This window comes from Myripristis murdjan, chromosome 4 (assembly GCF_902150065.1).
Source record: "Myripristis murdjan chromosome 4, fMyrMur1.1, whole genome shotgun sequence".
NCBI lineage: Eukaryota > Metazoa > Chordata > Actinopteri > Holocentriformes > Holocentridae > Myripristis > Myripristis murdjan.
In genome coordinates, this window is record NC_043983.1 from 15,631,341 (window position 1) to 15,657,604 (window position 26,264).

General features: G+C 43.1%; 1 protein-coding gene across 3 annotated transcripts in view; it reads left to right on the forward strand.

Moving 5' to 3' along the window:
* Positions 1-26,264, forward strand: part of ralgps2 (Ral GEF with PH domain and SH3 binding motif 2) — an 82,886-nt gene that overhangs the window by 23,907 nt on the left and 32,715 nt on the right. For all 3 annotated transcript variants that reach the window (XM_030050124.1, XM_030050126.1, XM_030050125.1), the window contains exons 2-9: positions 3,912-4,010; positions 6,795-6,925; positions 8,477-8,584; positions 9,622-9,672; positions 17,619-17,702; positions 21,659-21,748; positions 21,845-21,937; positions 23,409-23,535. In XM_030050124.1, coding sequence (XP_029905984.1) covers positions 6,866-6,925; positions 8,477-8,584; positions 9,622-9,672; positions 17,619-17,702; positions 21,659-21,748; positions 21,845-21,937; positions 23,409-23,535 — 613 coding nt within the window. In that variant the 5' untranslated portion in view covers positions 3,912-4,010; positions 6,795-6,865. The remainder of the gene's footprint in view (positions 1-3,911; positions 4,011-6,794; positions 6,926-8,476; positions 8,585-9,621; positions 9,673-17,618; positions 17,703-21,658; positions 21,749-21,844; positions 21,938-23,408; positions 23,536-26,264) is intronic.

A 26,264-nucleotide genomic window follows, 5' to 3' on the forward strand; every position in this document is an offset into this window, starting at 1 on the left:
TGGAGACAGCATTTACTATGTTTACTTGTTTATTTCCACAGATGCAGTAGGCTGCTGCTTTCAATGACCTTTCACGGGAGTCAGACCTTAGAAAATCTGTCTTTATAAAGTTCCGACCAACGATATCATGTGCTTCACGTTGTAAACTCAGGGGAAAGAGTTTTGTCAGGTTTTTTTTTTTTTTTTTACCGTTTCCTTTTTCCCATAATTAACAAAATGAAAAAGCATTCTTTTAAGTAATGGTTACGTGAATCTTTAAATTTTTTGGCAGAATTCTTAAAGTGTGAAATGTAAATTTTAGGTTTTAGTTTTTTTAGTTTTTGTTTGTGTTTTTTTTTTGTTTGTTTGTTTGTTTGTTTGTTTTAAATTAGGTTTTAGGAATAAACTGATCTAAGCTCAGCTAACAGGACGGGAGAAGGTGTGAAAATGCAGTGTAGTGTGAATGGAAGGGCAAAGCAGTGTTTTTGGATTCACCCGGCTTAGTGTGGACATGGCCTAAGCCCTTCTTCCAGGCAAAATGGCATGCACGTGCATGCACAACAGCGACAGATGGACACAGGAGGAAACAGTTTTAAACCAGAAGCACATAGGGCTAAAGCAGAAGTGGATTATGGTTGAGGCCTAGAGATGCTTTGTGTCCAATTTTTTTTTTTTTTTTTGTACAATGCACCAGCCAGGCCTCCATTTGTGCTCTGTCATTATTTGTAAGGTTTGCAGGTCTTGCTGTGAGCATGAGGGAGAAGTAGAGTTCTAATGTGCTCAGACACAGTGGGAGCCGAGTGAGAAAAATGGCACGTGGGCTGTTTTTTTTTTTTTTTTTTTCTTTCTTTTTTTTAAGTGTCAAAGACAGGCCTGCTGTGCTGTAAGCAGGGACTGGCAGGGTAGCTAAAACTGTTGGGGGGCACACAACACTGTTATCATTCAACTTTACACAAATCTCTCACTACTGATCCTTTATTCATAGTCTCACAGTTACTGAACTTCCCTGATCACACATGAGCACTGAACCTGTATGGTGACACACAAACATGGGCCTGTGTCCCAGGACACAGCCCTGTCTCTCTCTCACTCACACACACACACACACACACACACACACACACACACACACACACACACACACACACACGTGACACACTAACATGCAAACACACGGATGCTCCATGTTTGTATGTGGCTGTGTTTGTGTGGCTTATGTCTCATGTTGGAATAGAGATGGAGTAGTGAGTGAACATGTGAACACTTAGAAAAGTAAATGAGATTAAGTCTGGTAGGAACAGTCTGTGACTCTTGAGTCTTTGTGAATGCCAGTGTCTAACATAGAAAATCTGCTCAGTGACAGGGTAAAACATCCTTACAGCCTGTTAACCTATCAGACTTCCCATACTGAAGTCAAGGTTTCTGCTGTGGAATGAGGTTGAGGTGAAGACGAAAGGGAGGGAAGAGGAGCAGTGAAAGGAGGGCAGAGGACAGACAGCACAGAGATGTTGGGAGGGTTGTAGTCAGGGCCACTGGGGACAGAACGCATCACATGCACAAATACGCCTGCACATGCACGGTAACACACACACATAGACACACGCACACACACACACACACACACACACACACACACACACACACACACACTGACACACAAACACTCTTGGTAACACACAGGGCCCTGCATTGTGCCAGACAGTAACAAGGCCTGTTAGGCAGCCAGTGTCTCTGTGTTGGAGCTGCTGCATGTGAATGTCAAACAGCGGTCTGGGAACACGACTAGGAAGAGGGAGGGAGGGAGGGAGGGAGAGGAAGGAAGCCAGATCAGAAAGGCCTGATTCAACAACACCTGCCATGCAATATGATGACTCACATGTAGTTTAACAGCACTTCCCCCAGCTACAGGCCCCAACAGGAGTCATTCTTTTTTCTGTCAGTCACCACCCTTCTTTTCTACATCATCTTTTCCTTCCTCCTCTCATCCCTTGTCAGGTCTTTCCTAAAGTCCTATCCCCTGTCAGCCCATCCAACATTCCCAGCGTTTCCACATAAACATAGGCCCCTACATCTTATTACCGCTCACATGATATTCCTTTTCTCCATTTGCTTAAACAGCTCCCTGGACTTGAACCTCAGTGAACCTGTCTGTGTGTCAGAACAGATGAGATCAAAACAGAGGAGAGCAGCAGAGCCTGGGGACTCGACCACGTGAAGTTATGTCACCGAGCACATTTCAGCTCAGTTCACAGTCAGAGGGGCAGGGATGATCCCCGGAGCACAGAGGGCGACTCCTGCATCAAAGAGCGCCAGCTAGTTTGAACTGGACTTAAGAGAAACCATGTGTAGTGAGGGCAGAGTCGATGGAGGGAATGTTGTCTCTCTCTGCGTCCTTGTTTTCAGATATGTCTCCTATAGCTAGAGGTGTGGATTTAATAGTGAGTTGTGAAAGTGGAAGTAAACAGGTTCAGGATGGCTGGGATTATGGCTGACAAGCAACTCAGACAGAGAGAAAACTGACTGACAGCAGACAAGCAGAAACAGGCAACAGCCAGAGGGTGTTTATACAGTTAAGGCTGCACAGGTAGCTCACTCACGCTGCTGGGTGACAATAACACACAGAGAAGGCTATAGACATAAATTGAGCTGCTGGCTGTGAAATGCAGCCTCTGCCTCCTTGACAACACTTAGCTGTTTGTTTTCATACAAAGGAAGACCATTTGTGCATCATGACAAGATGTGGTAGTAATGCAATAATGATCATCCTTTCAAACAAAACCTCTCTTTAGGGCAGATATTAAACTTCATTTATGTGAAGCCCTGTGATGATCTTCTGGTCACATGTGATCTTTGAAAGAATCTTAAGGCTTGTCTAGGCAAAAGGCTATCAGTGTTTGTGGGTTTACTTTTGGTCATCTGAACTCCAACAATCCACTATTTGTTCTCCTTGTGAGCTTTGCACCACTATCCCCCCCGGTGATAACCTGGACGGGATGAGTAGATCTTAGCCCAGACACCAGGGATAAAGGCAAGCTGATGTCTTACTGTCATGCAACATTTGTCCACAATGATCCACTCCTCACTCCCAAACAGCTCAATACACAAGCTTTTTTTTCCTGAGAGTAGTGAGACACCTGGTGGCTAAAGTGAAAAGCCATGCAGGCAGCAGTTCAGCACAGAACAAGATAAGATGTTCATGTGCCTGCATTCTAATTAAAAATGCCCACCTCTCTCCCATCAGCTCTTCATGAAGTCTGTGTTTGTGTGGGTCGGCAGCAAGAAGCAGCTCTGTTTACCATACAGCTATCTGTTGCCTAATGTGTTTTTACACTATTGTAAACAAGGATGGTGTCAAGTCAAAAAGTGGATGCGGTGGTATGAGAAAGGTCCTTATTTGGATATTTATGTCATAACATATAAGTTTGTGCTGTAATTGTTATTTTTGGGCTGGACTGAGCACTATGGCCAGTTGATACATTTCTGTTGTAGACCTATTACGGTTTCCCCACTGTGGGGCAGGTGGCTGAATGTATGGAAAGGGAACAGCGGTGAAGTGTCAAGTCTGTGACTTTTGAGGCTTTTATTTTGGCAGTGCAGAAAACCTAGATACCCCAAACTGTGGCTTGCCTTGTCTGTTTAGGGGTTTCTGGGGAAGTTGTGTGAGGTTTAGGTTGTACTTGGCATACTGTGTGTCACTTTACATGGTGTGGAAAGCTCACCATGGTGAAGCTATAGCACAAAAACACAATGTAACCACCTGAATAATGGCTACACTGTCTGTTTGTTTAGGATTCATACCAAATCAGATGACTGCTTTCAGAAATACATCTATTGAATTCTTGGCTGTAAGTTGGTTTCTTATGGGTGCGTGGGTTTCCTTCGTGCTCAGATGAATCATACTGCCTTCCTTGTTCTTTTCACTTCTCATACAGGCGGCAGAAGCCAGTCTCGGTGCAAGACAGGACTCAGACAGCAATTCAGAGCGGCAGCTAACCTCACCTCCAGCACTATGCACATCTGACACACAACCGGTAAGTGCAGCCTTGTCTGCTTTGTATATGGCTTGCCTTTGGAGATGTTATGGCAATAGGTGTGACTGTGTGCCTGAAGGGTTGTAAGCTAATCGTTTTTTTTTTTGTTTTGTTTTGTTTTTTTTTTTCTGTGAAGCATCAGTGCTCCTAATATTACAACAAAATTTTAGGAGTACACTTACTTAAATACCCATGCCTAACCTCAATAATATTGGCAGTAAACATGCTGTATGGAAGTTTAGGAACTAAAATCACAGTGCTATTCACAGTTTGCCTTAACCCTGAACCTTTCTGATAGAAATGGCTTATCATTTTTTGCATTGTGTTTGATGCAGGTGGTTAGTTTAGCCATGACGTCCTTTAATTAAGTTGAATGTTAGTTAATCCAAATCCATCCAGAAGTGTAAAATTAAGAGTACCATTGTAGATATATTTGGTGTATGTTTCCGTTTAAATGAAAGGAAACCATCAAAACTTACATTTGCACATTTCTAAATTTATGCATGTTTATAATCCTCAGAGCATTTGCATGCAACATGCTCAAACTGTAAAATTGTGCAGTCTGTGTTTGTGTGTGGAAAGTCAGCTCTCTGAGTGACATTATACCCCACCGCTATCCAGAAATACCTCAGACAAAAATACAAGACAGGTGTTAGACCAGGGAGGTAATTACAGGTGTTATGACTCCATAAATCGCAGACTCATACTTCCTGTCAAATTATGCATTGCTGTGTGTAAGAACTCATTATATAACACCACATTTCGTAATCTTTCCATAGTATAATAACCGTTTCCCTCATATTGTAATTAACACCCGCATTTTGTAATCCAGCCTCTGTTTTCCATTCATTTCACGGCATTGACTCCAAGTGAAAAATCACCTTCAAGGGGGCATTACACACTTACGTTTTTTAGAGCAATGCAGTTTATTGCACTTCAGTGCAATTTCAATCAAGCAAATGAAGTGTGGCACTTAACCTCAAGGAAGACAGCAATTGTGTTATGTTATTACATAATGCACTGAAATACTACATATTCATCAATAAAAATGTGCAACCCCCGCATTATGTAATGAGTTATTACCGAATGCGGGAAAATTTATTAAATTTTGCGTTAAAGGATTTTATTGCAAAATGCGTCAAGTCATTACAAAATGCGTGAAACCATTACTACATTTTGGAAAGTTATTAACAAAATGCGGTGTTATTACATAATGCATTGTTATGCTTCCAAACAATGGTACACTGGAGAAGCTTACATGTTGTTGTGCTGTGTTCTGTTGGGAGAACGCAAAGTCTGCGGAAGGTAGCTAGTGGTTCCTAAAGCATAGGCCAATTCAGCTTCAGTCTTTCAGTCTTGAGCCAGCCTATAAAACACGCACACACACACACACACACACACACACACACACACACACACACACACACACACACACACACACACACAGAGGCCTGCGATGATTGGTGCTGGATTGCTGTTGAAAGCAGCTCCTTATTCCTCATTACTGTCACTCTGGCATGTTTTGGAGAAAGAACAAGGGAAGAAAACAGAAAGACTGCAATTACTAGAGAAAAGGAGAAAAGACAACAATTCAGCATTTGAGTCATTTTTACTCCAGAGAAGAAAAAATATATTGAAATATTCAAATGTTTTCTTTACAAGCAGTTACTCACAGTTGATGCGATGAAAATTCACTTTATCGCTTAAATAACTTTAACTCTAACCTATAATCTGACATCCATGACACACAAATTCATCAAACACAATATCATACAGCACCTGGAGTCCATGGTTGTGTTGTATCTGTCTGTTACTGTGGTTCCATCCGTCTATATAGCCATACGGTACGTTCGGATCGGGAAATAAACATTAGTCATCAGCCAAATGTGGCTAAATTTGATGTTGTCTGGTAATTTTGTCAGCACATCAGTGCTTCCTCTGTATTAATGTAGTAGTGGTGTACCACTCTTGCATTCATTACCATGAATGCAAGAGAACATGAAGAATTTCAGTAAACATTGTAATTTATTCTTACCGTTATTTACAACTGAAATAAGTTGTCCAGATGTTTTAGAATCACATTGTATTATGATCATATTGTTAATAAAATCAAACTAGAATCTTAGCTTGACGTGTAACGTGGATCCAAACAGTGACAGCTGTGAATAAATCTAGAATTATCACCCGAAGCACTACAGCTGCATAAAATTACAGAGGAGACACTGCTGCACATCCTCTCTAAAAATCACTTTGGCTGTTGAAATCCAGTGTGAGTGGCTGGTGGATAAATAACACTTTCCTGCCTTCAGTCACTCCAGCTTGGAGAGTCTGGAGAGCCATCGACTGGCATCAGGTCATTCTCCAGTGTCTGGTGTAAGCTTCTCACACCAACAACTACTTCACCCAATGCACTTCACAGAGAAAGCTTTGAATGACAAGCCTGAGGTTTCTCTGCTCTGTCCATATGTACGCTGTGCACAGGCCTGCTGAGACATCACCTGGACATCACCTTTCAACATTTTCAGCACCATCTCCACTTTAGTCATAACATAACTCTGCAGACTAATTCACAAGTAGACGTTCACAAATAAAGTGAAACTGAGATGAAAGCCATGTGTCCAGTGAACTGTCAGTCTTGTTTTGAGCAGCAGGTGGTGCTGCTGGTACAAGCAGAGTGATCAGTGTAGTCTGTGTGCAGGTGATAATGATCCGGATTCTTGTGATGCATTAATGTGCTCCCTCTATCTCATTTGTGTATGTCCGTCCGTCCATGTGTGTGCCCAGAGGGCCGGGCAGGCTTTGCTGCAGCTGAGGATGATGAATGGTCTCCTGCGGTGAAGCTAGATGGTGTGGGAATGATGGACCTCCCTAATGGCCAATCAAGCATCACCACCGCCGCTGCCACAGTGTCTGAGGTGAGGACTGTTTTTAGGCTTCACCTTGAATGTGCTCCACTTGGCACCACGGCACACAGATTTTTGGCATTCATAGGTGCTCATGAGAACCCTTATAACACCTGGACTGTTTGTCCTGAAGGTGAATAATACATTTTGTAATGCGCAGCTGAAGGCGCTTTTCAGGCGATTCAGAAACCTCAAGAGTAGGCATAGATATCATTAGGATTTAGGATTTTATCAAGACTACTACTTTTATCGATATTGCCTTTTGTTTTGGTACTTTATCAGTACTCTTATCAGTTCTTTTTATGTATTTATTTATTTACACAAAAAAGAAATCAATAAATTAACAACACAATGGAAAAGGAAAACTCTTTTCTGTTGTTGCCCTCTTTTATTTATAATTTATTATCTAATTACCACATAATGTCAGTAAAGATTTTTCTCAGCATGGGCAGCAGTTAGAGAGAGAGAGAGTATTTCTTCAGCCACAACTGGAAAATTATGACTAAAATAACTCTTTCAGTAAACAGTAAAACACTGGTAAATTGAACGATGAACAGAAATGTGTCCAGATTAATTCATTTTGTGTGCTGTTTTGGCTAATTATTATTTAAAAAATTATCTAAATGGCCAGCTTTTATTTGTTAGCTTTGTCTAGACTCTAAATGAACTTTGTAAGCTACACCTTTGTATCATAGGCTACAGTATACCTGCTGTTGGTGAAGATGGGACTGAGAGGGGGATCAAAAACTGCAGATGTTTTGATAAACTGGGAATGTTGCCTCAAAAAGGTTTTATTGGCCTTACAGTGACAAGCCCTAGTGTCGCCAACTCGAGTAAAACATAACCGTACGTTTAGTTCTCTCTGCCATGACCTCTGTGTGTCTGCTGGTCTGACTGAGTGCAGGTGTGTGTGTGTGTGTGTGTGTGTGTGTGTGTGTGTGTGTGAGAGAGAGAGAGAGAGCGAGAGAGAGAGAAAACACCAACCCTTCCTTTGTCAGACAGCGAGACAGAGGGAGAGAAAGAGAATCAGACCAGTTTGCAACTTTAGTGCAAATTCTTGAAAAAAAAAAAACACTTTAACACAAGTACCTTCATGAGCGCTATGTCCTTGTGTGCTGGTGTATCAGGCAGCATGGTACAAGCCTGTCATTTTCTGACTGAAGTGGTTTCGTCAGGGCGGTAATGAAATATATTGTTAAGACATTTTTTTGGTTACGGATACACTGTGCCACCTTTTGGGTTAATAGAGTTTCTGAAGTCAACACAGTTTCACTCACCCCGATGATGTGCCCACCCTGAAACACACACAAACACCTCCTGCCCCACCCAAGCACATACAAAGCACAAGCACTCTTGTTTATATCTGCATAGCCATCAGTTCTTGTTTTCCTGATTTATTTGTTTGCCTTAATATTCAATTGTCTGTCCAATTATTGGAAGACAGTTTTTGTAAGAGAATTTTAGCTGACACTGTTCAATCTGTGTGTGTGTGTGTGTGCGCGCGCGCGTGCGTGCGTGCGTGTGTGCGCGTGTGTGTGTGCGCGCGTGTGTGTCTTCCTCCAGAAGAGCAGCAGCTCAGAATCTCTCAGTGATAAGGGTTCTTCGGAGCTGAAGAAGAGTTTTGATGCTGTTGTGTTTGATGTCCTGAAGGTCACTCCTGAAGAATATGCAGTAAGTCAAATGTGTGTGTGAGCGCGCGTGTGTGTGTGTGTGTGTTTTTGTGTGTGCATCTGTCTGTTTCTCTGCTTCACTTTGCATTGGTGAGATTAAATTAAATGTGTGACTGTTTGAAAAAGAAACATTTTGTGAGTGCAAATGAGATGTGCAGGAGGGGCTAGAGTGATAGAGGGGGAAATGGGGTCAGAGTTTGGATCAGTAATAATTGATGATGCTTGGCAGTGCCAAGCAGGCGCTGATAGATTTCCCTTGCTGGCTCAGAACAGACTTTCCATGATGGCACTGAACAGGAGCCACATTACTGGTAAATGAGCTTCAGCTTGTTGTGAGCAGTAATGGTGCTCAGGAAGCTAAAGCTTCTTTTTCTCATCGTGGATTGTTTACAGGGTCGTTTTCATTCTTTGGCCTTTGGTTCCCATTCCTCTCTCTGCCAACTGCTACCACAAGAGGGCACTCTCTGTCCTTTTTGCTCTCTCGCTCAGCTTGTAAACAGGCTGGACAGATCCCTGTACCCCCAGAGATCTCTCTCCATCTATCTATCTATCTATCTATCTCTGTACCTCTCTAGCTCTCTATCTCTGTCTCTCCCTCAAGCAATCAATCAATCAATCACAGATTAAGCAGCATTGCAGGGTAAAAAATGATGCAAGGTGACACTCACGGCCAGTGTAGGTGTCACAATTGATTACAATAGATGTGACCATTTTTTTGTAAAATAATGCAGATGTGCTGCCACTCTGAAATGGCTGGTAGGAAAGACAAGGTTTAATTTCCAAATTGCTTAAGTTCAACTGGCAGTGAAGACTCATTTGTCAGTTTGTGGAGTCAACTAGTATTCACCATATTAAATTTAATAGTCACAAGAATGCAATATGTGTGCTTTTGTGATTATACTTTCAAAGTGTGATCCTTACAGCCTGTAGACTGTCATGGTTTAATAATAATGTTGGGCATTTTGACTAATGTTAAGGAGTCAGTGCGGCTCAGCCTGAGTGCAGTGGTCCTTATGACTTTTGTTTTCTTTCCTCCAGGGCCAGATTACGCTCATGGATGCTCCTGTGTTCAAAGCCATTCAGCCAGAGGTGAGCAGCCATAGAAGTGTGTGTGTGTGTGTGTGTGTGTGTGTGTGTGTGCTTGTGTGTGCTTGTGTGTGCTTGTGTGTGTGTGTGTATGTGTGTGTGTGTGTGTGTGCGTGCTTGTGTGCGCGTACTGAGCAGTTGCTGGCTTCAGAAAAAGACAAACGTGTTTTTTTAGGCTGGGTGGTGATTACACAGTTGTGTGCAGTTAAGACTAAACTGTTGATTTGTCACCTCCACATTTGCTCAAATCACTAACCTTGGCTGTTGCTGCTTTACATGTGTTTTCAAGTTAGGATGATCTAGTCTTTCTGGAAGTATCTCTTTCTCTCTCTCTCTCTCTTTCTTTCTCTCACTTTCACACTCCTTGTCAGTGGCCTTAGTGAGATCCAGTGTATGCTCGGGTCCTGTCTCTTTAGGCCAGATCTGACAGCAGTCATGGATAACGTGTGTTTAAGGTTGGCCACCGTGGGCTTATAAAAGCAGCACACAGACCACAACTCAGTGTAGTGTTGTGCTTCTGCTGTTGCAGGACTGCAAGACTGGCTTGTATCTGTCTCAGCTCACAGCACACACACATGCACTTCTCTGGCCTGGCTTGGCCCCTTATCAAAGCCAGGCCCAGTTTGTGATTCAAGTTAAACAGCAATGTCCCAGTCAACACAATCAAAAGTGTCTTTACAATAGTTTCTTTACAATAGCTTGATTTTTTTTTTCTTGTCAAATTGTTTGTTATGCCTTAGTACTGAAAAAATTAGAGATTAAAATCTCTGAATAGCTTTCATCAGTGTTTGTGTGACCTGCTGGGACGGCCCTGAAGCTGTGTGGACTCCACCTCCCACTCTGAACTCTGCTGGGTCTGGTCCACACACAAGCTGCTGAAGGATTTGGAAGTGCAAACATCCCCCCATGTTGTGTCTAGTTTGACTGACTGACTGATTTCAGACTATAAACCGTATGCAAATCTGTCTCTGCATCGTTAGAGAGAATGGTATCCTTACCAATCAGGATGAAGAGAAGTGTGAGTGGGTGGAGATGTGGTTTGACTTGCTGATGAAGAGGATGTGTGGTGAGATGTGAGGGGGATTTGCAGTGAGACAGAGGAAACATGCAGGGGAAAGCGGGGTGTCATTTGGAATAGAGTACTCACATTGGTCTGAATGAGGGGGTGGCTGACAAGGAGATGAGGGCTGCGGTCTGGAGGGGGAGAGGAGCAGAGTGTACAGTATGCAGAGTGACCCAGCAGCATCCTGGCAGGCACAGAGAGGCTCTTCCTGCCTTCCTCCCTGAGAAAAAACTGCAGCCATAACTGAACTGAATTCAACTGCAGTTTCCACTGCTGTCAGTATCCTTGTCCCTCTGACACACGTAGGATGGGAAAAACAGGTGTGTGTGTGTGTGTGTGTGTGTGTGTGTGTGTGTGTGTGTGTGTGTGTGTGTGTGTGCGTGCGTGCGCCTGCTGTATCACTCTGTTCTTTGCCTGAAAAGGAAAATATTGAATAACTTGGTTGGAAGCTCGAGTGGTACAATAGTTAGTGTTTTTACTGTTGCACTGCCCTTTTTTATGTCTTTAGTCACCCTTTAAATGCCATGTTACATTGCTGAAGTACACATGGACACACACGGCTACTCAAGTTCAGCTTGTAATTAAATGGGGAACAGTTATTTTTGTCACTCATCAGAATTAATTGAAAAATATGTTGGTATTGGCAGTGTCATTTGTTTCAGATCAGGGGGAAAAAGAGTTCAAAGAGTGTGCCATTTTCCATGATGTGATTTGTGCTTTATAATTCTCATGTGTAAAATAGATGTGACGGAGTCAGTCTTGGGTTGGATAACTCCAGTGGAGTTCCAGGCATTACCAACCTCTAACATGCCCAGATGCTCTTAAAGTGATTAAAGCTGACATCTTTTAACATTTTTGCGTAATAACCAACAACATAAGGATCAGATTTTCCAACAGATGACTCCAAGTGCTTCTGGTCTGTGGTCACAGTGATTAAAAAGGTTTTTACTGCATGCTTTATGAATGCCCTTACAGCAGCCTGGGGTAACTAAACTTGCCCTTTAGACTTATTAGTTCATAATGGAAATGTTGTTGACCGGATAACTTAAATGCAAGTTTCTGTATCAGCACTCTTTTATGTTTGAACTGCTGTAATGTTACTGGTATTATGTTTTTCTCTCAAGGCTGCAGTAATTTCCATAATAGCTGCACTAACTTCTTGAAATAGCTGAAATTGTCGTAAACTGGATGTGACTTGGCCTTGTATCTGTATTTAAGGTTTTATTTTTCTGCTCTCCATAAACACATTATAACTATCCTAATATGCTTGTGCGAAAAGAAGAGAGAGAAACATGGAGAGAAACAGTGAGAGTGAATGTCCAAGAACTGCTATGTGTCTTTGTGTTTACAACAGTCTCACATGTGTGCATGGAGCATAAACAGACAGTCTGGCATGAACCGGAGTGATTGCCCCTGACATGATTGCGGTAAAATGGAGGATCTCAAATAAGTCAAGTGTTCCAGCACTGACACAGAGCAGATGTATGGAGAGCAGCCTCAATGGTCTGGCCAACCCCTCTGGCCAAGGAAGGATAGATCACCATCACAGTGGTGATACAAGATTACATGGGATTTGAAGATAGAGAAACTAATGTTTGCAAAAGTGAGAGGAGATAGGTTAAATCTGGCCAGCCTCTCTGGGCAGGAAGTGTAGTTGACTCTCATTCTCATTCTCCTAGCGTCCCATTCTGGCACACTTAGTGGGGGAAAGTATAGAAAGCGTTAGACTGGAGAGGCTTGTGTTTCCAGTACGGCTTTCCACGCTGGAAAAAAGCCCACCCGGTATAAGGCAACCCACAAAATGACCCTGACAGTTGAGAGCTGAGAGCGTGTCTGGAGCATGACGCTGCCCATCATGTTGAACATAAAATTGAAACATGCCTGGTTTTGATGGTTGGACATTAATGTACACAAGGCTCTTTCAATGCAAGGCGAGCCATTATTAACACAAGTATACAAGAGGTGGGAGAGAAAATGACATGAATCTGTGGAGCAAAGAGCCCTCATTGCTTCATAGTATCCTGTGTCCTTTTTTGGAGCGATTTTATGATTGATGGAAACTCCAGAACTTAATTCTTTTTGTCTTGCACAGTAATCTAGAGTGCAGGCCAACATATAATCTACAAAGCGCCCCCCAGCTGAATCTCCAACATGTTTCTTGGCTGTCAGTCTGCAAACTGAAAAGCCATTAAATGACAAGATGGATCACGGAGAGGAACAGAGGAGAGGAGAAACTGTGGAACTTGTTGAGCCGCGGAAAACATGCAACCAAAGCTTTTTTTCTTTCATCTAAATTTATGAGGCAGGGATTAGTAATAGGTACTTTCAGGTCTGGTTCTGTTTAGAAAGAGTGAGCAAGGCTAGATGGCTCCTATCCATAGTATGGATAGACCAGTGGACAAGAGATAGAGAAAGTGAAAGATGACTATGAGAAAGGAGGGCAAGTGGAGAAGGTTGCGGTGGAATAAAAAAACAAAAAACAGTGGAAGTAGTAAAACAGTAAAAGGCATTTTTCCGACTTTATCTGGTTCTTTATTCTGTTTCTGTCTATCTTAGTGGACAGTTTCTAATTTTGTAATGAGACATGCTTGTGATGAGTCACAGCTGGTTGTTTATGGTATGATGGCAGAGAGAAAGAGGATGTAGAAGGGAAAGGGGAAACCGGACTTTTCTTTTAGTACACATTCATGACAACAGCCTAGGAAGTAATTTTGTGGCTTTGGCTGGCGAGTTTTGTTTTCGGCTCTAAGAGATTAGGCATCAGATTACCTTTTACGTACCACTGAGGAGTATGTCAGTTCTCCAGATGTTTGAGCACCCACTATGGAAAGCCTAAGATCAGACTGAAGATCTCATTTGAGCCCCAGAGATGACCCATAGCTGAAACGAGAAACACTTCACACAGCGCTGACTCACCTGCAGCCATAATGACATCCAGAATAGGTTGGGAGATCTCAAACATTTACCCGAAAATTCAGTTTGTAGTCTTAAACATTTAAAACTACCAATGAGATCGTAAGGCAAAGTTATGTAGTTTCTCAGAAGGGCACAGGCTACATTATCATTTAATGAAATGTCTGCTTGAGGGAAGGTGTGCACGTGTAGCTGCCCTCTGCACATTTTGTTCATCTAGGTTTATGAGCCATGACATATGTTCTTCGCTACCATAAGAATTACTTAAACTGCATGTAATAAAAGAGTACTTCTGGAGAAGTAATTTTATTCATGGTATATAGTACTAAGTAATGCAGGCCGCTGCCCAGGCTTGGAGGTTCCGGCCAGAGTCTACAGGGGTGTCTGACTGAGAGAGCAATGCATGTCATGGGCCTGAATGACTTTTTATGCTGAGGAAGGGGATAAACCTCCTGAAACCCAGACACACACAGACTGCCAGAGAGTGAGAAATATTATGGAATGAGAGGTGATCAGGTAAATCTATGGGCCAGTGGCTCTGGAGTACCCTCGTAGTCAATTTAGGGTTCCCCTGACTCATATCAAGCTAAATTACAGACCTGGCACAGACAGAACTGTACAGATTTTCCATGACACTATTTCTCAACCTCAGCAAATCTCACTCTCTGCGATCTTCCCTCTTTTTTTGCCACTACTCACTTCCTTTTTCTCTCAATGTCACCTGCTTACCTCCTTCCCTTGTATTTTTTATTTTTATTTTTATTTTCCATCCTGCTCCTCATCTTTACCGGCCCTCCCTAATGTTCCCAGGGATCTCATCAACCAGGTTTCCATTCACAGTGTAGACAAAAACAACAGACATGGCTGTGGTATCTCACATTAGATCACCCCCGTTTGTGGTCTGGCTGCAGCTGTTTAGTTTATTCAGTCTGTAACTTTGTTTAAAAAAATATTCCATGCAATGTACTCACAAAAGTATAATCTAGTCTACACATTCTTTTAAAGCAAAGTGGTATGAATGGGCAGTAATGGAAATCAATGTTCATGTTGCAAAAGGAAAAGCACCTCTGTGTATATTTCATTCTGATATGAAGCATTGGAATCATAGACTGCAAGCTGTAACTCTGTTAAAGGTTCAACCAGAGTTGATGTTAGTTTTCGTTCCCAACCCACACGTTGACTATATACCCAACAGTGCAGATAAAACAGCGAGTTCCTAGCAGTCCCATAGGACTCAGCCTTAATGAACACACTGCTCCGCCAGGCCAGCATGTGGAAATGACAGGCTGTCTGTGGTTTAGCGGAGCTGGCTTTTTACTGCACTCTTTACTGCAGCATTTAAAATCCTCTCCTTACCAGAACTGCCTCGTCAAAGTCCTTCTCTAAAGACTCGGCTGCTGTCAAGATTTTTAAATGGTGCCTCTAGTTTGTAATGCCTCGATGTGAAATGAGACCATAAAGTCAAAGAAAATAAAGGAAATAAAGTCCTAACAGCTTTTGGATAGGCTGTGGAATAGTTCCCCACTGCTTTCATACAAAGGAGGCAACTGGCCTTGGATATTATACAATAACTGTTGTAGAAATCAGAGTTGTAATGAATTCACCACAAAACCATGCCATATTGTCAAGATTAGTGGGATGGATGGATGGCATAATTTATTACTGTGACGTGGCGCCTCTCACTTCAGAAAACACCTTGCTGGTGCAGTGTTGGGTCATTTGTTAAATTGCAGTGGTCTTGGCAAGAGAGACAGACATCAATATAGCCTCTTCCACAATTGGAAATGGACATGGAGCAGTCACAAATTGTGCCCAGCTAACTGTACTCAGTTCAGAGAGACCATTCTGGTGACATGGCTTGATGTAGGTTTTCATTGTCCACACTGGGGTCAACCACTGGCTTTTTTGCTACTACACACACACACACACACACACACATGCACGCGCTCGCGCGCACACACACACACACACACACACACACACACCCACACACACACAAATTTAACAACAATCCCAAAAACTCATACAGCTGTAGGTCCTCCATTTTGTCTGCCAGCAAAATGAAACATGACAACAGCCGCATAACATGCATGGGATTCCGTCACTGACCAGCTGCGTCGTTGCTGTCATCCCTGTAGAGTTTCTAAAGTACTTCCTAGTTTTAATGTGAGCACCATGACAGATGGAAAAAGTAACTGTGATTGTTCTCATGAATCCAGAATGGCGTGGAACGGCACAATGCAGCCATGAGTGACTGTTCCGCTTGACTGTGGAAAAGAGGCCAAATCGTACGTCTCCACCGGTCTGTAGTCTACCTGGGTGGCCAAGTAGTGGTCTGAACTGAGACCAACACACTGACACATCCACACACCTCCTAAAGGTGGAACAGCTTTGTCTGGGAGTAATCATCAGCTATGTTGAAGAAGGAGAGGAGAATGATTGACAAGATGGCACTAAGGACGGAAGCGCTTGTTTTAAAAGGACGGATGTTAAATAAACGAAGAGTTCCTAGTGGTGAGACAGGTTAGAGCCTCCTACCCTACCCTGGCTCCATCCCTTGACACTGACAACACACATATTGTGTAGATTTGGGTCCACCAGAGACAAGGCCCCTCTCAGGCTACCAGACCTCAGTGAAAGCTGCCCCTGTGTGGACTTCTGATGATTCCAACATTGCCCCCTTCATCTTCACTCCACTGTCCAACTTTTTTCTCTTCTCTCCTTCCACTGTCCTCATTCTGACTCCGCTAGCGCAGACCCAGAGGCATCACCTCGCCTACGCTCAAATGTCTGCTTTTAACATCTGTATTCGATATGTAGCTTCTTTACCCCCGCTGGCTGGCTCTAACGAGTGCATGCACACACACACACATACGCACACACATATGCATGCACACATATACACTCACATGCTCACACTTGAATGAGCATGACATTTCTTTGCATGGAGCCATCCTGATGTGGTCTGGGTTTGGGGAGTCGTGAGCAGTTGATGGAGGTTGTTGCTTTCAGACAGTCGGTCTCTGAAGGGGTATTGTGTGCAGGAGCTGTAGCCTGATTCAGTTGTTCACATTGTAGACCGAGCCGGTTGGGCTGGCAGGACTGAGGGAAGCAGCTTGCGCAACATTTTTCCTACTGTTACGTCAGTGTCCCTGGCGTCCACGCAGCCTGCTGGACCCAAAGGAGGGTCTGGGTTCCCCTTGCAATGTCTGTGTGGTCTCTGCCTCATCATGGCTGAGAAAAGCAGCTGAGGCCAAACCGAGTCCAGCCTGGTACTTTGATGGCTACAAATGAGTGTGCTTGGATGTTGTTGGGGTTTTCTCCATTTCAGTTACAGAATCAGTTTGCCTTTAAAAGTTTTTTATTGAAATTACTACTGTTCCTGCTGCTGCTGCTGTGTATGGGCGTATTAACAGTAGTTTAACAATTGCCATTAGCCACTGGTATGCTACTGAACACAATTTTTAGATTTTTATTTTGAATTCTTATTATTTTGGCATTAATTTAAGGGTGTGGATGTGGATATTTTTTTATTCACACTTTTAAATATACGGTGAAGATGTAGAGTTTTGATTTGGCCCTGCAGAATTATACTTAGCCTTACGCTGAGGCAGAACTTGTTCGTGCACCTAATTTGTTTTTGCACCCTATTCATTGATATCTCTGACTCCCTGACCACGTTCATGTTTGTTTTTAGCATACATCACTCAAAACACCTTCTCAGTTGGTTAGGCTGCATAGCAATTTGTAGTGTGTCTGACTCTGTGATTTTCTCTGTCTCTCTCTGTCTCTCTCCCTCTCTCTCCTCTCTCTTTTCTCTTTCTCTCTCATCATGCCCCTTCTCCTCTGCTTCAACTCCATTTCCTGCTGAGTAACCTCTGAGTAAAGTGAAGTACATTCAAAAATGCAGATGTGTTCAAAATGTCAGGGCATCTCTGTGTGTAAAGGTAAATTTCTGACTGTTTTGTTTCAGGAGTTGTCAAGTTGTGGCTGGAACAAGAAAGAGAAGCACAGCTCTGCCCCAAATGCTGTGGCCTTCACTTGCAGGTTCAACCAGGTCAGATGTATATACATGCACACACACACACACACGCACACACACCAATCCTCTTTCACTTATGTCTCATTCACCCTGATCTCTGTTCTTCTCCAGAGGAAGAACAAAGACAGAGAAAACATCTCCTTTTGAAGTTTCAAAAATTTATGAGGCATGGCCATCTACAAATGGAGAGATTACAGATCCTCTTTCCATCATCTCCTCTCCCTCCATCCTCCACAAGCACCAAATCATCACCCCAGTTTTCTTAGAGACGAGTGTTTTTGAGGCCCTGGCTGTCATAGCAGAACTTAAACGCCTCCAGTCAGGAACATGATGTGTAGACATCCTGACTCACAGCCCCTAATAATCTCCACATCACCTCGCTGCCAGTCATATACATCATAAATACACCCCAGGCAGCACAGACGTAAAAGGAGGGCAGGTTCCTTCACAGCATTTGTCCTTAGCTGGCCCTCACTTCAAGCACACACAGTGTTATTGATGTGCTTTTTCAGTGTTATTGCAGCACGTGTTGGAGCCTTTTCAAAGGTGTGTGTTTGGGTGTGCATGCTCTTTCTGTGCCCTGTGAAGTCACCAACAGGAAGTACTGGGTAATGATGTAAGGGCCAACCATGCACTTTAATCCCCTTCCAGTTTTTTTGCCAGGCCCCTTTAAGACCCACTTAACTGCCCTCCAGTATAAATATGAGATGATCTAACAAGAATGTGTTGCTGTGGAAACTTCCCCATGTATCGCAGATCCCAAACGGCGATTCAAGATGTTAGCTACACAAATTCAGCTGTTGGGAGCCAAGGAAAATGAGCTTTTTGAATAATGGGACTTGGAGTGGGAGGAGAGAGAGTCCCAGACAGCTCCTTAGCATGATCTGAAGCCATATTTGTCTTCCTTCACTTCTTGTTTTGCTGGCACCACGTCCTGGGAGCTAGTAGAGCAGAAGAGAACTGGCAAGTCCATTTAGGAGGTGACAAGGAGAAAATAAGTTACTTCATTTTCCCATTATGAAGAATACACAGAAATTTGTTGTCTTAGTGGAGTTTGTCCAGAGACAAATCAGCAATATGCATTGAGTAGTACTTAGTTACACACATGGGATGGAACAAGGATGGGATTTCACATACAGGGCAAGGGGACTGTATAGGGCATGTGATTCACATAGGGCTATAGGTCATTTTTTTCAAAGACTGTCTGAATGCAAGAAGTGACAGAGAGTCAAGGGTATGGATTTTAGGATCATATGACAGGGAGAAATTAATACAGCAGGATGCAGGCAGGATAACTAAAAGTATGAATTTATGGCCTATGTGCCTGTAAGCTTTAAATGTTTAGAGAATGGAATGGAATGGAAGCTGATGACATGTTTAGAAGGTACACTGATGGTGTCCCACCTAGTGTAGGACTTTTTCTAGCACAGACTTAACTCTCACTACAGTCAGTGTGTTCACTGAACCTCTTCCCCACTTGCTCTCTCATTGTAAATTGCTCTTAATTGTTAGAGCATTAGCTAAACGCCCTAAAATGTAACTGTTAATGGCCAAAAGGGCAACAGCAGCAGCCTCAGTCCTTTTAGCCCATTCACCCCAGCCTCATGTGATACTTCTGGGTCATTCTGTGCAAAGTTCTCCTAGCACTCTAGATTCTTAATAACATTCCAGAGATGTGAGGCAGGTCAGGAGTCAAGACACAGTCCCAGCTCTCAGCCTGAGCTCAGTCAGTCCAGCTGTAGCCCTCCTCCGTCTGCCAGAGCCATTTCAGTTCAGCCAGTCTGTGAGACTGATAACTTAGCCTTTGTTACGTTATTGTGGACTTCTTGGTTTTCTTCCCTCTCTCCCCCTGTCTCCCTCCCTTCCTCCCTTCAGGCTTAATGGCCTGAAGGGAGGAAGATGGCTAATCCACAGTTATCACATGGAGGCCGGATTTGCCTTCTTCCGCTTGTTTATGATTACTGTAGAGCTGGGGCTGTGCAGTTCCACCTAGAGGCCTTTACACACTCATAAACACAGCCTTAAAGACATGATCTCTGCTTGTGGAAATGTATGACATGTGTAACATAGGACTTTGACTGCACAGCCCGTTCCCCCAGCCCTCTCTCAGGGAAACACACACTTGTTTGCACATACACAGAGCGCTGCCGTCACATTTGAGTAATCTCACCACAGAACTGTCTTGACCTTGTTCAAAGACTTTATTGGCTACTGGAGGCTGCAGTGGTACAACACATACAGTTGAATGCATGACAGCCAAGACAGACAGGGACATATGTTCTGTACTGAGCCTCGGTGGTGTAGTGAAGTTGAGAAGTATCCATGGCAACACTTAGTCCATGTTGACCTTTGATATAAAGTTAGATATAACATATTTTAATCCCACATTGTTTTATAGTCATTGCAACCTCATGTCTGTTGTGTGCTGGAGGTTTAAGGCAGATGTCACAGTTGCTAAGAATTTGAGAGGTTTTTCATGTGAGGTCACTTGTCTCAAAACCAGCAACAGAAAATTAGAGTATGAAAATGCAATTGAAGTCAGGTTTCACCACCTATGTGTCTTCATCCCTACTGTCATTTCCATTTCTTCCTCCACTCCTCAACAGATTACTCTGTGACAGATGGTGAAAATTAAGCGCACCTGGCTCCATTTCCTGGAGATATTTGTATAGATTAAGTGTAGTTTTGCAATTGTGTGTGAAAGACAGAGAGTGAGAGAGTGAGAGAGTGAGAGAGTGAGAGTGAGAGTGAGAGAGTGAGAGTGAGAGTGAGAGTGAGAGTGAGAGTGAGAGTGAGAGTGAGAGTGAGAGTGAGAGTGAGAGTGAGAGTGAGAGAGAGAGAGAGAGAGAGAACCAATTTATCTGTTCACTACTTGGGTTCTTGCCTCTTCCCTGAAACAAAAACATGTCTTGGGCCTGCTTCCAGGAAACGGTAGGCAAGACCAGGTGCAGGTTAGACTTTGCACACATCAGGAAAGCCTAGAAAAGCAGAGAGCAGCACATCATTGACCCCCCCCCCCCCTCCCCACACACCCTCCCTCCCACAGTAAGTTTTCTCTGTCTTCAGTGCTTAGAATGCTGACCACACAGCTGGGCTGAATCTATCAAGCACATACTCAGTCAGCCTAGAAAGAGAGAGGAAAGGCAGGCAAGGAGTAATATAAGAAAATAATTGAGAAAGTGATTAAGATTGATGCGAGTCTGCATCAGAGAAGGAAGTAGAGATGGTCAGCCTGTCTGAGACGCTCTTATCAGGAACACAATGTGCAGACAGCTGTGGGTTTTTGAGAACCCTAAGAGCTCTACGGGGGTGAAACTACCTTCCCCTCCCATTACCTCCTCTTTTCCCCCATTCTTCTCGTTTTCCTCTTTCCATTCCCTCTCTCCCAAGAGCCTAAACACTGATTGATTCACTGACTTGTGTGTCTGTGGGTGTTTGTGTGTGTGTAATCAGAATTTTGGCTTGCCAGAATTCTCCCCCTAGAGACAGATTTCAGACATCATTCTTGGACTGGCCAAGTGTTCTGAATTCATGTATACACACTCTCTCTCCTCTCCTCTTCTCTCAGTTAACATACCAGGAGTTATTGTGTGTAATCAGTTGGAATCCACTAAATTTTCCTCAGAAGTTCTTGTTTTTGAGCCACTTCTCGTCAGCCAAACTGATGTGATGGCACATTCCCGTTAGTGCTCTGCCCCTGCGCTCTGCTAGTTACTGTTTCCAGCACAGAAGACTATCTCCGGGCCTTGAATCTGGGCTCAAAAGTCTGGATTTTTAATGCGGCAGAGCTCCCCATCTATCTTTGTACAAACCTTAAATCCTCATAGTGTTTTGAAAAATCTAACACATGGAAGACAAAACTTTCTGTGTCTTGAGTTTTACAGTACTGCCCAGGTGTTGGGCACGTCTGGTTTTGGTGAATTTGAGTGTTGCCAGGTGCTCTAATCTCTGTTTGTGTGTGTGTTATCCAGACTAGTTTCTGGGTGGTACGGGAGATCCTTCACGCACAGACTCTGAAGATAAGAGCCGAGGTTCTGAGTCTTTACATCCGTACTGCCAAGGTACGCAAATGTAACATGACATTTTTGTTCAGTCTGTTTACAGCTGTAATTCATTATAAACTCTGTTTAAAGCTCATGCATTTTTGCTCCTTACAGAAACTATGTGACATGAACAACCTCCATGCTGTCATGGCTGTGGTGTCAGGGTTACAGAGCGCTCCCATCTTCAGACTTACCAAGACATGGGCGGTAAGTATATTTTCAAATTATGTCAAGATTATTTATAGAGTGCTTTCAGTTAAAAGGTTTGTTACAAAAGTGCCTCACTAAAAATTAAGGACATAAAAATGCATGAAATGGAACAACTACATTCCAGAATATGGTGTGTGTGTAATACAGAGAGGAAGAAATGTTTTGAATATTTAGAGGCCTCTTCACTGGAAAACCTTAAAATACATTTACATCGTGAGGAATGTAGAGTGAAAATTTAATGATCTTATTGCATCAGTGGACCACATTTGTCTTTGCTTTTCCTGAGTTTAAGTGTTCAAAGATGTCGGTATTTTGGTTTGTCAGTACTTAGTGCTGCCCACTGTAAAATATCCAGCGGACACTTATTGCCATTAGCAGATTCTACATTTAAACACTTTGCACTGTGGGTCAAGTAGTAACAGGGGGGGTGCCATGTAAAGTAGTTGGTCACTTATGAAAGGAAATTTGTATTAATGTCCATTCTACAAACTGGTGAGGGTCAGCCAATTGGTGTTTCTGTGTTTTCACTGAAGATGCAGAGCTTACATAATGACATAATGATGCTCTGATGTAATGGTGGAAATTTCTTATTCACATGCCCACAAAACCACACAAGTTCCTCTAGCCAGTCAGGGAAATACTGTTTCTTGCCAGAACATAGCACACCTGCCTCTTAGAAGTCAGAAACACACACACGCACACACACACACACACACACACACGCACACACACACACACACACACACACACACACACACACACACACACACACACACACGCATATGCATATAATGGATCTCTGTAGATTGTCATCAGTACTTTCTGTCTTTGTCACAGTCACTAAAGTTGTTATTGCAGCAGCTGGAATCATCAGAGTGGTGGTCTGATGCTATCACTACTGTTGCCATGCTGTGTTCCTCAAGCTTTGGAGAACATCCCACCATGCAATGCAGGCCCCATGCAAGCAGTACACTTTACATCTGCACCCCTCACATATGGACAAAGACATACACAAGCACGCAAACAAATATTCTTTCTCTCTCACAGACACACACACACACACACACACACACACACACACATACATGCACGTACACAGTCTGTCTCTACCAGGAAAACTGCATACTTCTGTGCTTACACAACTGGATGTGCTCTCATGTCGGCCAACTCTGATTTTCTTGCAACGTGAAAATCACTCAGCCTACATTTCCCTACTCCATTTTCTGTCTCTCCATCTCTGTCCATGGTAAAATCCATGCTTCTGTTTCCGCTGCCCTTTGGTGGATATTAGATTTCACCCCTCAGTTACTGTAAATTCAACTGAATGAAGGCAATTTAATTGAAGTCATGTTATTGGAAGGCATTTTTTCCATTGTATGTCTGGTAGCCCCTGTGTGTGGCCAGTTTGTAATAACTGTTTGTCTCAGTCTCATGCTCTCTCTCTCTCTCTTTCTTTCTCTCTCTGTAGTTGCTGAGTCGGAAGGACAAGGCAACATTTGAACGGCTGGAGTACCTAACGGCCAAAGAGGACAATTATAAACGTCTGAGAGACTACATACGCAGCCAGAGCATGGTCTCTTGCATACCATACCTAGGTAATATACACACACACACACACACACACTCCCCACTCACACTTTACACTCATCCGTAAAGGATGCACTGTGTGGTGCCTCATTATCAGCTGTTTGTCTTCTTGGCCTAGGTTGAGGGGTAAAGGTTAATCTGCATGTAATGGTTTGGATTGGTGGTATATGGAGTGTCTGTTATATAATGGGATATCAGATGTATTTTGTTTTTTTCATGTGTGTTTATCTCATGTCATTTTTCATGATTTACTCAGTGCTACAGGCATACAGGGTTAATCATGTATTGTTCCCTTGTTTCTGTGAGCAAGTGTCTTACCTTCAGTCTATTTTCTATCCTCTGTTGCCTCCCTTGTATCTTATCACAATTTCCTGGGTTTTAATTGTTCTCGGAATTGAGGAGATCCAGCATTCACCGTCAATTTGAAGTTCTGTGATGATAAATCATCCTGCTGGGCCAAGCACACAAGCCATTGAGAAATCTTGATTAAAAAAAATGTCTGCCCTCAGATATTTATGCCCCTGTGAGTGTGTGTCGCCTGTTGTTAAATTTGTGTGTGTGTGTGTGTGTGTATGTGTGTGTGTGTGTGTGTGTGTGTGTGTGTGTGTGCCTGCGTGCGTGTGATCTTACAATTGTGCAGCTTGTTCTTAAACTTTAGCTATAGCTGTTCTTATGCCTTACCATCCAGCTCATATCACCAGTCTGTAGTGTGAAACCTGAAGACACTTATGTTCAAGTAAAGTGATGCAAAGTGATGCATCTCCACAGCCTATATAATCCTAACTTTAACCTTGTTGTGGAATTAGACAATGAAGTCAATAATCTTTTATCAAATTTATCTGATATTGATATAGTAGATTATTGTATCCAATCCCTGATCATATGGAAAGACCAATCAAACACATGGCCATTTCTAACGGCCTATCTGTGACCGGTAGCCACAGATAGGGAAAAGGGAAGCTCTGAAATAGATTCTACCTCCACAATCTCTAACTTAATTCTAATCCCAAAATCTAATCTTACCCTATTTCTAACAGTAACCCCAACCCTAAAATTAACTCTAACGTGGGCACTATGCATCAGATATTTTAAGCACAATGATGAGAAGTAGCTGAAGTTCAGAAGATTTTTTAGTGACATGTTATAGGCTAGTTAGTTAAAGTTGAGCATCAACATTGGACTGTCCAAATGAAGTGTGACCAAGGAAACATGTAACTACCTCTTTTCTCCATCACACTGTGCCACAGACGCCTGGAAGTCATTGAGGACCATGTGGACAAATGCAAAGCTAATGCTGTGAAATGGCACAAATTTGCCAGGTTGGCTGCATGTGCTTTTCTGTGTGTGTGTGTGTGTGTGTGTGTGTGTGTGTGTGTGTGTGTGTGAGAGAGAGAGAGAGAGAGAGAGAGAGGGACAGACTTTCCATTCGGTAAGCAAATTGGTGATGTGTTGGCTGTTTGCAAGGGTGGAGTCTGTGTGTGTTTGTGCATGTGCCTGTTTTTTTTTTTTTTTTTTTTTGTATGTGTGCAACACAGAAAGAGAGAGAGTGTGTGTGAGTGAGTGAGTATGTTTCTTTAGAGTCTGCGGGTCTGTCAGTAATGTGTGTGGATATGTGATGTGTGACCAGCTGGCTTTCCTCTGGGCCAGACTGAGCCAAGTTGGCACACTGGAGGGAAACTGCCACTCTCTTGTTTTCGGACATTCTCCCTCAGTCATAAATCCACCCTGGTCCCTCTGAGACAAACTGGGAATTATGAGTGGAAGAATAAAAGATGAGCACAACGAGAGCCACAATGCCTCTTCCAGAGCATCACACCCAATTTGCGTACTGGCTGTATGTGCGTGTGTTTTGGGTGTGATGTATAAAATTGGGTTGGGGTTTCTCTGGATGTCTCTGGACACTGTGTTTATTTCTGTGAAAACTAAACATGGTACCTTTTGACTTTGGGTCTGGGTGTAAATTGAAGCTCTAACCCACAGCAGAGGGCTGCAGCCACCATTGTGTTTTTCATACACAGGGCTAATTCTAAACTCTGGTGATCTTTTTGTGTATTTGCACCTAATTTGTGACTCCCTGCAGAATTTCTGTTTTTGCTCCATTCGTGTCATTGTGGGTGGGTAATCTGTGCGTGGAATGGAGTTTGATTTGATTTATCTATAGTGATAACAGGGCTGGACACAAGGCTCTGTGTGTACTGCAAAGTCACCAGATGATGGTTGTCCACAGTGATACTTTTGTGTTGAATTTTGTGTGCGCGCGTGCGTGCGCGCAAACTCTGACCTGCTATTACGCTTGGCAGACGTGCCCCCCTCCTGTCTGCTCTCACCACAGAGCCAGCCTGTTAAATGCTGAAATGAACTTGTTCCTGTTCACCAGCCAATCATGCTCGTACAAAGAGCCCTTAGAGTACTATAGCTTTACACACACACACATACACAGACACACTTTAGAACGCTTCCCTAACCCATTATTCGTTACCTATGAGGATATTGCACATATCTGAACGGTGTGACAAGTAATAGCTCATTAATTCTTATGATAACCCAGGTGAAGTTTTGCCACACTTGATTAAGAATCAGTGTAACTGTTGTGGATGTTGTTATAGGTGTGTGTCTTTGGTGCTAGCTTAATGTCAGTGTAAAGAGAGACCATAGACAGCCAGAGGCAGACGCCTTGCGCCTGACTCCTATCTACGCCAAAATTCTGCTGTAGTTGGTATGATTTTTTGGGTGCAAG